The 15,181-nt window shown below is 42.2% G+C and overlaps 1 protein-coding gene across 1 annotated transcript in view; it reads right to left on the reverse strand.

The window, feature by feature from the left end:
- Positions 1 to 15,181, reverse strand: part of LOC124616586 (NEDD8 ultimate buster 1-like) — a 118,435-nt gene that overhangs the window by 9,134 nt on the left and 94,120 nt on the right. Inside the window, exons 8-10 of the mRNA XM_047144910.1 lie at positions 13,745 to 13,883; positions 10,752 to 10,956; positions 5,677 to 5,800 (exon numbers count right to left, since the gene is read on the reverse strand). Coding sequence (XP_047000866.1) covers positions 5,677 to 5,800; positions 10,752 to 10,956; positions 13,745 to 13,883 — 468 coding nt within the window. The remainder of the gene's footprint in view (positions 1 to 5,676; positions 5,801 to 10,751; positions 10,957 to 13,744; positions 13,884 to 15,181) is intronic.

The following is a 15,181-nucleotide window of genomic DNA, read 5'->3' on the forward strand; positions in this document are numbered from 1 at the left end:
TTGTTTCGATTTGGAGGTGCAGCCTAAATCTTTTCTCTCACCTTGAATTTCGAGTCTCAGATTTCAGGTGCGGCTTAGATTTGGGAAAATTTTTTTTCCTCGATTTTGAGTCTCATTTTTCAGGTGCGGCTTAGATTCGAGTGTGGCTTAAATTCGAGTAAATACGGTACTCCATCGACTGTGAACTTCCAAGTGCCCAGATGGATCCTTTTGTGTGGGAAGCAGGTACTTTTAATAATCATATTATTCCTTGCTGTGAACTGGCATAGTCAGTTTCCATTTTCCATTGTTGTTATTTTCTTCATGTAGTGAATATTTCCCAGAAAATCCATATTGATGTTGACTCTTCCCTACTATTGCATTACAATTTCTTACTACTAGCATCAGGAAATATTTATGTACTGCGTAACATACTTTTTCCAAGTCTTCTTACACTTTTCTTTTATTATATCCCCTCTTTCCTCTGTTGGTGCATGTGCATTTACTATCGATACATTTCCAAATTTCCCTCTTAGCCTGAGTCTACACATCCTTTCATTTATAGGTTCAAATTCTAGTAGTCTTTTCATAACTTCCCTTGTTTTTATAAATCCTGGTCTGAATTGGCCTGTTCTTTCTTCTGGTCCACTATACACTAATGAGTACTTAGGTTTATCTATCTGCCTATTACCTAGCCATCTTATTTCCTGTAGTCCTATGACATCATATTTAACTTTTGAAATTTTATTGGCTGTTTCTTCCATTTTTCCAGGCTGAAGCATTGTCCTCACATTGCAAGATGCTACTGGGAGGCCCTTCATCTGTTTTCTTTGCTGGGATCATGATACATGTTTTCCATGCAGTTTCCAAGACTTCTGTTGAATTTCCGGACTATTCTTTTCTTTAACAGTATGGGGTTATTAGCCCCATGCCCAGCCCCCAACCTGGAGGACCAGTATTTGTATTACGCTTACTCCTCTAGGGAAGCTAACTTCCTGCCCTATGTTGTGGGAAACATTTCGTCTGGCTCCTCATTTGAGACCAATCCAGCTCAGATAACCCTACCAATAGCCATGCTACCACAGGCACAACTCTCGATTTCAACAACCCCTCCCCCCTCCCCTCCCTCCCAGGCACTGAAGGTGCCTACTAGAAGGCGGTGGCCACTGGGAGGGCAGGTCCTCAAATGGCCTCCTCCTAACCAATACACGCCCATCACTGGTACTGAGGCAGAACCATCTTTCATCAGAAAGAACAAAACACCTCCACCCTGCCCTCCAGCGAGCTATTGCTTGATACAATACACACCTCCACTCTGACCTCCAGTGAGCAATCACTTGATACCACTGAAGTCAAAACCAGTGGTGGTTTGGGATCAGTGGAATGCATGCTACAGGGCATCTGGCTTGGAGCTGCCCTTGAAGTAACCAATTAGTAACAGTTCATTGTGTCACTGTGGTGTCAACTAATGTTCAAACTGCTGCTGCAGATGCAGTACAATGCGCCAGAGCCATATACCAAACACAATGGTCTTAACTCTCGGTAGTGTCATGGAGCAGAAAAGAAGAAAAGTAAGAAAACTGGTTGGATTGGTGGAAGAGAGGGCTGTGTATAGTGCCGGAGTGGGAACAGGGCAGGGAATAGGTGGGTGTGGGTGGATTAGCCGCCGCCCCCCCCCCCCCCCCCCCCTGCAGCTCCAAAACCACTCCATTAACTTTCCTGAATTTCTTAACCTTGAACCTTGCCTCACCATCATTCCCCAAAATCCCTCAACATGCAAGCTAACCTTACATCCATAGAAAGAAATACAACCCACAACCTAAAAACTGATCCCCACCTTATAAACCAGCCTGCTGACAAACGCTCCACCGACATTGTTTTGAAATACAAGGATTACCTGGCAGAAGGACTCCACCCGCTGTCAGATGCATCCACCTACAAACCCTCCTCACCCCTACCATTCCTCGCACTGCTACCTTCTACATGCTTCCTGAAGTCCATAAACCCAGCCATCCATGGCACCCCATTGTGGCCAGTTACTGTGCCCCCACTGAGAGAATTTCTGCTCTCATAGACCAACACCTTCAGCCTCTTAGCACCAACCTACCCTCTTATATACAAGATACCAACCATTCCCACCACTGACTCTTCACAGTTCCTGTTTCTTTACCACATGGTGCTCTGCTCGTCACTATTGATGTCACCTCCCTTTACACTAACATTCCTAATGCCCTGTCCTTGCCGCTATTGAACACTACCTTTCACAACGCCTGACTGATTCCAAACCTACAACCTTCTTCCTAGTGACCATGACCAACTACATTCTCACACGCAACTATTTTTCCTTTAGAGGCATCACCTAAAAATACAAAGCAGCAATGGGCACCCACACGGCACCATTCTGTCAACCTATACGTGGGCCATCTAGAGGAATCCTTTCTAAGTACCTGGTTCAGATTCAATGATGACATCTGTGTGATATGGATTGAGATGAGGGCACCCTGTACTCCATAACCTCAACATCTTCTCCCCCATTTGCTTCAACTGGTCCTCCTCAACCCAACAAGACATCTTCCTCGATGTTCACATCCACCTCAAAGGTGGCTGCAGCAATACCTCCATCCATATCAAACCTACCAGCAATACCTCCACTTTGACAGCTGCCTTCCATCCCATATGAAGAAGTCCCTTCCATGCAGCCTAGCCATTCATGGCCATCGCATCAGTGGTGACGAGCAGTCCCTCGCAAAATATGCCAAGGGTCTCATTGAGGCCTTCTCAGACTGTAATTACCCTCCCAATCTTGTACAGAAACTGATTTTTCATGCCTTACCTCTCCAGTCACCCACTACTTCCAAAATTCACACTGTCCGGCCAGAGAGGAGCATTCCCCTCATAACTCAGTACCAGCCAGACCTGGAGCAACTGAATTGTATTCTCTGCCAGGGTTTCAACTACCTCTAATTGTGCCCTGAAATGAGGAATGTTCTACCCACTATCCTTTCCATGCCTTCCACAGTGATAATCTGCTGCCCTCTAAACCTATACAATATCCTTGCCCATCCCTACACAATGCCTGCTCCCAACCCCTTGCCTCAAAGCTCATATCCCTGTAACAGACCTAGGTGCAAGACCTGTGCCATACATCTTCCAAATACCATCACAACAACCACCAGCCACTCCAGTCCAGTCACATGCATCATCTAAGCCACCAAAAGCAGGACTACCTGCGAAGCCAGTCGTGATTTACAAGCTAAGCTGCAACCAACGTGCTGCATTCTGTGCACATATGACAACCAAAAAGCTGTTCTACACATGAATAGCCACCGACAAACTGCGGCCAAGAAACAGTTGGAGCATCCAGTTGCTTAGCATGCTGCCCAACACAATGTTCTTCATTTTCATAATTGCTTCATAGCCTATGCCATCTGGATCCTTCCTAGCAACACTAGCTTTTCTTTCTTACACAGGTGGCAACTCTCCCTGCAATGTAGCCTATGTTCCTGTAACCCTCCAGGCCTCAACCTTCATTAGTCATTGTCCTACACCCAGTCTTTTTACTTCTCTCCTTTTCCACTGCCCTCCCCTTGCCCTCTGTCTAACCTTCCGATTGAACCTCGCTGCCCTACCCTCTCTCTACATTGTCCCTGTATGTTCCTACAAGCAGCACTTCACTGTTCCCCACTCCTACCCTGCTTTCCCTCCCACTCTCCATCCCAGACTGCTTTTCCCATCCCAGACTGCTGCTCACAGTCTGGCCTTGGCAGCCAGAGGCTGTGATCGTGTGTGTGTGTGTTTTGCCCAATTCAGACGATGATCTTTCTGCCCAAGCTTACTTGTTTCACCATCTTTTGTTGTGTCTATCTGTGATCCATATCTCTGCAATATGGTGAGTAGCAATCCAACCTTTTCATAAAATAGGTTCGCTGTAACATTTGAGGTTGGTGGTGGTGGTGGTGGTGGTGGTGGTGGTGGTGGTGGGGGGGGGGGGGGGTGACCTGGGTCTCTAAAACCATAGAATTTAAAGTCATAATCACATTTCCCTTCATTTGAAAAGAAAACCAGTATTGACTTTACAGTCAACATAGCATAAAAAAAGAGAGAACAGCAAGGCAGATGACACACAGTGATAAACTAAACTTTAAGACAGAACTATACATGGTTGGGATCAAGTTACTTTGAATATTGGATCAAAGCAAGGCAATTATATATAATTATGTATATGAAGGAAATCACCACTCGCCAATGTGAAAAAGCACTGAGCAGCAGACAGGCACACAGGAAATGGTAACTGCAGATCAGGTTTCTAACAAATACACACACACACACACACACACACACACACACACACACACACACACACACACAAGTTTAATCCTTTATTACTTTAATGTTGTAATTTCATATACTGACATGTCTGATGACCTTTGCTATTTGCTCCTCAATGTGGTCCTATGGAACCCGACTTGTAAATAACAATATATATTATATATATTTATTTATTTTGTAGTCCCTTGGCACTGCAGCCCAACTATATAGGATAGTGGCTCTATGGTGTGTGTGTGTGTGTGTGTGTGTGTGTGTGTGTGTGTGTGCACGCGCGTATGTGTCATCCAAAGAATGCCATGCCTTTATGTTTCTTAGTATTTTCTTTTATTGTGCGAGTAGGTGATTTATTCTCACAGATATAATTATCTTCCATTTTAAATTTCCCACAGACAAGAACTGACAGTAACTCATTTCTCATCCACTGTTCATAATAAAGGAACCTATGGTTTTAGAAGCTTAGATAGAAGTATAAACCCACCAACCTGCCCCTCTATTCTGAGGCCAGACTCTGTCTGTCGGAAGTATGATGGAGGAGTTACATCTTAAAAAAACCTTTGCCTGACTAGCATGGCTAGTAGTACATCACAGGGGCCTTTGCCGCTGTTACAAGGAAGACTGCAATGGACTGTGAGGCAAATGTCAATAAGGCTCACAGAGCAGAAGCAGCAGCCCTTTCCGTTGGGATTGGTACAGAGAGAAGCTTCATGAGAGAAGCTTCATCCTGGAGGGAGCAGCAGTTCCTCCAATTGTCATATTTGGCAGAAATCATGAAGATTTGTACGGCAACTGTTATGCTGTCTGCAGGTGTTGTCAAAATGACTAACTGCTGCAGTACTGATATGTGGAAGGCAATATGATACCAGCTGCACTAATCTGCTAATAATGTCATCATAGGTTCCTTCTGTGCAAAATAGTCCCCTATTCAGATCTCTGAGGAGCTGTCAGAGAAAATGAGAATGCTAACAAAATAAGAAAATGAAGTGAACAGAGAGAAGGGTTGTAAACATATTACAACATGAGTTGCTGCTTAACACTGGAGTTGAAGGGATGGTGAAAGGAAAGAATTGCTGGTGCTGGTCTAGATATGAGCATATATTTGATGTGGGATGCAGTGGTAATGTTGAAATTGAAAGGGTAGCTGACAAGTGACTGGAATGAAGAAATGCACCAGACCAACCTTAGGAAGAAGAAAGATTAGGGTTTCACATCTCACTGATGATGAGGCACTAGAGTTGGAGCACAAGCTTTCATGTACATCAGTTTGTCACTATCTGCCTCACTGCATTTTATTCATCACTGTTTTTAACGATATTTAATTTATACATAAATTTTCCTTACATATTATGCAAAACATGCTCTAACACTTACTATTTGTGGAACTGTTCACTGTTGCATCAGATGAGACTAATGTTGCCACAGCTTTTTCTACATCTCCTTGATGTTTTTTAAGAGCAAGTTTTGCTCTTTTAGCATCAAAGCCCATTGAAACAATCTGAAACAATTTGTGTGGTTATAATGTTTCTAATACCATCTGGACACATTATGTCTACTATCAAAAGTAAATATCACCAGCCTGCACAATGATTGCCTGAAGTAATGGCTTCTAGACTTTTCAAAACTTTATTTAAAATCTGCATTACAGTTCAAACTACATGTTTATGTAAGTAATGAATAATGACAATGTTACAAGTCAAGTGACTAAATGATTAATCAGTGATGTACAAAAAAATTGTGTTGATTAGAATACATATAATAAAGGGGAGGGGAAACTATTGTTTAACATACCATCAACAATGAGGTTATTAGACATAGAAGTACAATCTCAGATGGATAAAGGTTGGGGAAAGAAATTGATAATGCCCCTCTGAAGCCACCCCAACATTTGCCTCGCTCAATTTCAAGAAATCTAACTCAGAGTGGTTAGACCAAGATCTGAACTATACTCCTACCCAGTTGCTACTTGAATGTACTAACTACTGAGCAGCCTAGTTCGGTATTGTGACAAAGAGGAAATATTAAAAAATGAAGAAATATTAGATTTTAATGTCCAATCACTGTCATAATAGACAGAGCACAAACTCAGAGTACGTAATAATTGATCATGAAAATGGTTGCATACTTAGGCATCTCAGCATTAAGGATATTTCAGACTACCTATATCAGGATGACTGGAGAGGGTTTGGAACCTGTTCCCCATGAAAACGAGTCAACTGTCTTAATCACACTGTCTCACTTGGTCAAAGAAGTAACAGGATATTAAGTAAGAAATTTTCTAAATATCATTTATAGGGCACCTTTATATGAAGCCAAAAACATGCATAGGCATGAAGCATTATAAACTGTGTAACTAGAAATAAAACAATGAGAAGTCCAGGAGGGAGTAACAACAATGTGAAAAATATCGATTGCTGCTCACTACAAAGAGGAGGTGCTGTGTTGTAGACCGGCACTGATAAATATTTAAGCTTTCAGACAAAAAAGTTCTTCATCTGAAAAAGAAAACATTCAGAAGAAGGACTTTTTGTTCAAAAGCTTCCAGTCCTTTCACTGTGTCTGCCTACAACTCAATGCCTCTTCTACGAGCTGAGTAGTCACCTATCCTTTTCATATGTTGTAACAAGAAATAATGTACAGTATTGTTAAAATTAAAATTATTACCAGTTAAGGAAAAGACATCTATTTTAAAAAAGGGGAATCTTTATCTATTCCAAAGAGGAAGATGGTAACATTTACCAACCTTACATACAACAGTTCGAATATGAGCAGGCTACATAATTTTCATATTTCTGAAATCAGAGTGACTGGTTTATCCACTTCAAGTGGAAAAGATATGAACTGAGGACACTCTTAGTTTTGTGGAATTTCAAGGGGGTGAAAATCAAAGTCTGAGGATTCGTCTTCTGCAATATTGGAGGTATAAAAGAAACAAGATTATACATTTTCCCCATGTGGAATGTTTCTTTCTTATATATATAAGCGCTGGCATGTCGATAGACACACAAACAAACACAAACAGACACACAAAATTCAAGCTTTCGCAACCAACGGTTGCTTCATCAGGAAAGAAGGAAGGAGAGGGAAAGACGAAAGGATGTGGGTTTTAGGGGAGAGGGTAAGGAGTCATTCCAATCCCGGGAGTGGAAAGACTTACCTTAGGGGGAAAGAAGGACAGGTATACACTCGCGCACACACACACATATCCATCTGCACATACACAGACACAAGCAGACTTGTGCTTGTTTCTGTGTAGGGCAGCCCTACTCCCAAATTCAACCAAACAGCCCTTGTCAAACATTTACTGTCTTACACTCGTACTCTCTGCTGGAAAAATCACTTTGCCACGAAGAAAAATAATCCTAATCCTACTCCTAATGATCCAACTCCCCAAGACACTATCCAAATTGAACCCTGCCTGGAACAGTTCCGTCCTCCGTCACAGCAGGACCCACCTCCTCTTCCTCAAAATCCCCCTCTCCAAACCTTCCAGGATTTTCTCACTTCTAGCCTTGCCTCTCAATCCTTCTTAAAAAACCTTAATCCTACTCCCAACATCACCACTGCTGAAGCCCAGGCTATCCGTGATCTGAAGGCTGACCGATCCATCGTCATTCTTCCGGCGGACAAGGGTTCCACGACCGTGGTACTTGATCGTCGGGAGTATGTGGCTGAGGGACTGCGTCAGCTTTCAGACAACAACACATACAAAGTTTGACAAGGTAATCCCATTCCTAATGTCCAGGCAGAGCTTCAAGAAATCCTCAGAACCTTAGGCCCCCTACAAAACCTTTCACCTGACTCCATCAACCTCCTGACCCAACCGACACCTCGCACCCCTACCTTCTACCTACTTCCTAAAATTCACAAACCCAATCATCCCGGCCGCCCCGTTGTAGCTGGTTACCAAGCCCCCACAGAACGTATCTCTGCCTACGTAGATCAACTCCTTCAACCCATTACATGCAGTCTCCCATCCTTCATCAAAGACACCAACCACTTTCTCGAACGCCTGGAATCCTTACCCAATCTGTTACCCCTGGAAACCATCCTTGCAACCATTGATGCCACTTCCTTATACATAAATATTCCGCATGTCCAGGGCCTTGCTGCAATGGAGCACTTCCTTTCACACTGATCACCTGCCACCCTACCTAAAACCTCTTTCCTCATTACCTTAGCCAGCTTCATCCTGACTCACAACTTCTTCACTTTCGAAGGCCAGACATACTAACAATTAAAGGGAACAGCCATGGGTGCCAGGATGGCTGCCTCGTACGCCAACCTATTCATGGGTCGTATAGAGGAGGCCTTCTTGGTTACCCAGGCCTGCCAACCCAAAGTTTGGTACAGATTTATTGATGACATCTTCATGATCTGGACTCACAGTGAAGAAGAACTCCAGAATTTCCTCTCCAACCTCAACTCCTTTGGTCCCATCACATTCACCTGGTCCTACTCCAAATCCCATGCCACTTTCCTTGACGTTGACCTCCACCTGTCCAATGGCCAGCTTCACACATCCGTCCACATCAAACCCACCAACAAGCAACAGTACCTCCATTATGACAGCTGCCACCCATTCCATATCAAATGGTCCCTTCCCTTCATGGCAAATGAATCTGCTCCAGTCGGGAATCCCTGCACCGTTACACCAACAACCTGAAAACAGCTTTCGCGTCCCGCAACTATCCTCTTGACCTGGTACAGAAGCAAATAACCAGAGCCACTTCCTCATCTCCTCAAACCCAGAACCTCCCACAGAAGAACCCCAAAAGTGCCCCACTCGTGACAGGATACTTTCCGGGACTGGATCAGACTCTGAATGTGGCTCTCCAGCAGGGATACGACTACCTCAAATCTTGCCCTGAAATGAGATCCATCCTTCATGAAATCCTCCCCACTCCACCAAGAGTGTCTTTCCGCCATCCACCTAACCTTCGTAACCTCTTGGTTCATCCCTATGAAATTCCCAAACCACCTTCCCTACCCTCTGGCTCCTACCCTTGTAACCGCCCCCAGTGTAAAACCTGTCCCATGCACCCTCCCACCACCACCTACTCCAGTCCTGTAACCCGGAAGGTGTAGACAATCAAAGGCAGAGCCACGTGTGAAAGCACCCACATGATTTACCAACTGACCTGCCTACACTGTGAAGCTTTCTATGTGGGAATGACCAGCAACAAACTGTCCATTCGCATGAATGGACACAGGCAGACAGTGTTTGTTGGTAATGAGGATCACCCCGTGGCTAAACATGCCTTGGTGCATGGCAAGCACATCTTGGCACAGTGTTACACCGTCCGGGTTATCTGGATACTTCCCACTTACACCAACCTGTAGGAACTCCGGAGATGGGAACTCGCCCTTCAGTATATCCTCTCTTCGCGTTACCCACCAGGCCTCAACCTCCGCTAATTTCAAGTTGCCGCCGCTCATACCTCACCTGTCATTCAACAACACCTTTGCCTCTGTACTTCCGCCTCGACTGACATCTCTGCCCAAACTCTTTGCCTTTACAAATGTCTGCTTGTGTCTGTATATGTGCGGATGGATATGTATGTGTGTGCGCGAGTGTATACCTGTCCTTTTTTACCCCTAAGGTAAGTCTTTCCGCTCCCGGGATTGGAATGACTCCCTACCCTCTCCCTTAAAACCCACATGCTTTCGTCTTTCCCTCTCCTTCCCTCTTTCCTGACGAAGCAACCGTTGGTTGCGAAAGCTTGAATTTGTGTGTGTGTGTGTGTGTGTGTGTGTGTGTGTGTGTGTGTGTGTGTGTGTGTGTGTGTGTGTGTGTGTATCAAACATGCCAACGCTTTCACTTGGTAAGTTACTTAATTCATGCTTTCGCAACCAAGGGTTGCTTCGTCAGGAAAGAGGGAAGGAGAGGGAAAGATGAAAGGATGTGGGTTTTAATGGAGAGGGTAAGGAGTCATTCCAATCCCGGGAGCCGAATGACTTACCTTAGGGGGAAAAAAGGACAGGTATACACTCGCGCGCACACACACACACATATCCATCCGCACATACACAGACACAAGCAGACATTTGTAAAGGCAAAGAATGACTCCTTACCCTCTCCCTTGAAACCCACATCCTTTCGTCTTTCCCTCTCCTTCCCTCTTTCCTGATGAAGCAACCGTTGGTTGCGAACGCTTGAATTTTGTGTGTGTGTTTGTGTGTCTATTGACGTGCCAGCTCTTTCCCACATGTGGGAACGACCAGCAACAAACTGTCCATTCGCATGAATGGACACAGGCAGACAGTGTTTGTTGGTAATGAGGGTCACCCTGAGAGAGAGAAAGAAGGGGGGTGGAAGGCAGCAGCAACAGGGAGAAAGAGATATACTCCATTTATACACTTCATAGAAAGGTAAACTATAATTACATATATTACAATGAGTAAAGGTAAGTAACAATACAACAGGGCACCCCTTAAAGGATATTTACCTGTTGTATATCTTCTTGAGAAGGAGTCATAAACAAATGAGGCTTTTCTCTTATCAGGTCAAGGCTTTGTGTTAAGTTGTTATTTGTTTGACGTAAAGCCTCCCGTGCAGTTGATCTTGCAAATCCCATGCTCATCAAACTTTTGTGAAGCTGAGGATCTACAAATTGTTCTCCATCAATACACTTGCCCAATTTTCGTCGCTCTCTGTTGTGTTAAACAAAGGTGTCAATAGTTTTAAGAACAATGGAATGAAAATAAATAACATATAAATCTTACATTGGTTTATCAAAGAAGAACCAGGAAACTCTGATACACATATCCTCCTGTTAAAAAACATGAAACATAATATGCTATTAAAGCTGGCTGTTTGCTTCTTACAATGATGAGAAAATGAGACAGCAAAAATGCAACAAAAATTATACAGGGTGACAATCATTGAACTACATGAAAAAAAAAAAAACGTAGTTACAAACTACAGCATGCACACACTTTATTCAACATGTAAAAATTACTAGAGATATTCAGATTTAGGTTATGACATGTTTGATATGCTTGCCATCATTGGCTATGATGTGGCGCAGACAAATAGTGAAATTCTGCACGACCCACTGAAATGTCGGAAAATTGATGCTGTCAATGACCTCCAGAATGGCTGTTTTCATCTCAGCAATAGTTCTGGAGTTATTGTTGTACATCTTGTATTTAATGTAGCCCCACAAAATAGAGTCACAAGACTTGAGATTTGGAGAATGTGGTGGCCAACTGAGGCCCATGTCAGTGGCCTCTGGGTACCCGAGCCAGAATGCGGTCCCCAAAGTGCTCCACCAGGACATCAAACACTCTCCTGCTTCAATACAATCGAGATCCACTTTGCACGAACCATAACTTTGTCAAAATTAGGGTCACTCTGGATGATGTGAATGAAATCATCTTTCAAAACCTTCACATACCATTTGGTAGTCACCATGCCGTCAACAAATATCGCACTAGTTATTCTGTGACTGGAACTGCACACCACACAGTTGCCCACTGAGGGTGAAGAGACTTCTCGATCATGAAATGCAGATTCTCAGTCACCTCAAATGCACCAATTTTGCTTATTGATGAACCCATCGAAATGAAAGTGGGCTTTGTTGCTAATCCAAACCATACACAATTCCCACCACATCCCGCAGCCAACCATGCAGTCTGAACATCCCAACAGAAACTGTTCAGAAGTTATGACAATTTTATTTCAAATAGTTCAATAATTGTAAACTGACCTCAGTTACATACAAAAACTTTAAACTGAATATAAAATACTGCACAGGCTTGGAGTTATCAGTTATTTTAATATTTATGGTGAGAGTAGTGATTACATATCTAGTATCATAATCAAGCATTAAATTAACAAACATGTCCTCAAATTTCATGGTTGTGTGCAGACTGAGATTTAAGTTCAAACATTTGCCTTTCATGGCCACTTCTCTACAAGTGACCCATCTGAATACGCTGCATGATTCAGTTAAAAAATCTTATGTCACCTATGATAGCATACACCGACAGACACTCCGAAATATAATGAAGGAATTTAAAATACCATCAAAATTAATCAGATTAGTTAAAATGTGTATAGACGAAACTTTATGCTGCTTAAGGACACCGATAGGAGAAACTGAAGATTTTAAGGTGTACACTGGACTGAGACAAGGGGGTGCCATTTCACCTATCTTATTTAACCTTGTCCTAGAGAAGATCGATAGAGAATTTTCCAAACCCAGTCCACAAGGGATCCAGCTACAGGATGTGAACATTACAAGACTTGCCTATGCAGATGATGTAGCACTAATAAGTAGTTCCAAAAGAGAGTTAATCACAATGATGCAAAATTACTACAAAATTGCTGAGAAAACAGGATTACATGTTAATGAAGAAAGGACAGAATACCTGCCCATGTGTAAGAAAACCAGAAAAGATGTACCTCTGACTGTAGATGGATTCAATTTCAAGACTGTTGACCACTTCAAGTACCTAGGAAGTCTTTTTAGTAATAACAACAGAACAGATATAGAAATAGATGCCCGTTTATCAACAGCAAACAAGACACTTTTTAGTGTCATCAAAATTCTAAGAAAAAGATCACTTAGCAGTAAGTTCAAAATCTGCTTATATCAATCGACCATTACACCTGTGATATTATAAGGATGTGAAACATTATTATTTAGAAAGAAAGATGAAGAAAAACTGTTAATATTCTAAAGAAAAGTACTAAGGAAAATTTTTGGACCTGTATACAACGAAAATAAGGTGGAATGGAGAATAAGAAGAAATGAAGAATTAAGAGGGCTGTAACATTGTCGAAGTGCTCAAGAGAAGAAGGCTGAATTGGGCAGGACATATAGCAAGAATGACAGAGAATAGACTACTTAGAATGGCATTCAGCAGAACAATAGATGGAACGAGAGGAAGAGGGAGACCCAGAATCAGATGGCAGGATAACATTCGGGAGGACACAACTAGGATGAACAACAACAGCAACTGGACAAACAGCGCATTGGACAGGCAGAAGTGGAAGAGGCTCATAGAGCAGGTGTATGGTTGATAAGGACCTTGCCACATGTAAAGTAAAGTAAAAAGTATATCACCCAATATCTCTCTCCCAGTTTTCAAAACTCCAGTCCTTGCCACAACAGCATTCCTGAGAGAATGGAGAAACACAGTCACAGCCTAGGTGTCACCATTATAGCCTAGGTGTCACCACAATAAAATCTGAAGATTAGTGTACACTAAAATGAAGCTTCCCCACAGATTCAAACTGTGTTCAGCTCCCAGGGAGGTTCATTTCAGTGTACATTACTGCAGAATTGAAATTTAATTCTGCAAAACCATATCATACTTTACCTACAAGAAGGCGACAAAAATATCTGATAACATATTAAAGCTGGGGAAAAGGCAAATACAAATTCTTCACACTCGATGAAAATTGACGTGAAATGAACAACACATAACTGACCTGTTTAACTGTCTCTCGGCAGCTTCTTTCTTTTTTACCTCTTCCTTCTGAGTTCTACGATTACTAAGAAACTCCACTGCAGCAGCAACATTACCACACGTGGCTCGCAACCCAAGGCGAGCCTCATAGTTTGTATAACCTGTCACAAAAAATAAATAAATAAATAAATATGAAATGTCATTAAGAAAAGTGACATGAATAACATACACCCAGAAACTGATATCATCACTCCACATAACTACATACAGTTCTAATGCAGAAGAATATTTTGTCATGATTTTTCTCTCTCATGTCTTTCTCAAAAGTCTGTGAGTGCAACCAGTGACAATTTCTTTCCATTCAAGTTTCACATCAGCTTTTTAAGCTGATGTAATAAACCAATGCCTGTATCTCCCACTTACAAAAGCACAAAACAATGTATTCCCAGCTGGGGAAAGTATTTTGTAAGTATGTCCTATATACAAAGTATTAATATGAAAGGGGAGTGACACAGTACCCTGTGTCTCAGTAAAACAAAAGCAATACTACAATCTTATACAAGATTAAATGGCTGAAGTGATATGGCCAATGTAAAAATGGAGACTGTATAGCCATCTGGAAACGCCCACAGCTTAGTGTGATCATGTAAGCAGCAACAAGAAGAAGAAGAAGAAGAAGAAGAAGAAGTATGACAGTACCAATAAGAAAAGCATAATAATCTATCAATTTATTCAATATGTCATAAACTGGTTTAATTAATAAGAATAAAATATGTAAAAGTTGTAGCTGGAAAAATGAAACTTATTTAAACCTAGATTACTACATCTTCATAAAATTTTCGATTGCGACTGGTATCTCTTTGCTGCTCCCGCCAATCCGGAATCATGCGTGACATGTGCACATGAGTACCTTAATAGCAAACATTGTTAACAATGGCTGTATTACTTATTGCCTAATTCCAGCAATTTTCTGACACTGGTGCTCTTGTTGTAAGTATTACGACTGTTTAGTAACGGTGCTTTTTCTCTAATAGTTGGCATATTTGTTTTCTCTCTTTGAAATTATCTTAGCATGGCATCTTAGGTGAAATATCAAACAGTCACCATTAGACGAGAGTTAGTTTGCATCACACTGGCACTCTTCAGTACTAATCGTGTCTTTTGCTACCCAAATCAGCACAATATGGTTGGTGCTGAGTTTGATTTTGACACTAATGTATCTACATCTATACTCTGCAAACCACCATGAAGTGCATGGCTGAGGGTTTGTGCCACTGTACCAGTTATTAGCGTTTCTTCCTGTTCCATTCACATATGGAGTGTGGGAAGAATGCTTGTCTGAATGCCTCTGTGCATGTAGTAATTATTCCAACCTTATCCTCATGACCCGTATGTGAGTGACATGTAGGGGGTTGTAGTATATTCCCAAAGTAAATACTTAAAGCCAGTTCTTGAAACT

Source organism: Schistocerca americana, chromosome 1, assembly GCF_021461395.2.
Source record: "Schistocerca americana isolate TAMUIC-IGC-003095 chromosome 1, iqSchAmer2.1, whole genome shotgun sequence".
Taxonomy (NCBI): Eukaryota; Metazoa; Arthropoda; class Insecta; order Orthoptera; family Acrididae; genus Schistocerca; species Schistocerca americana.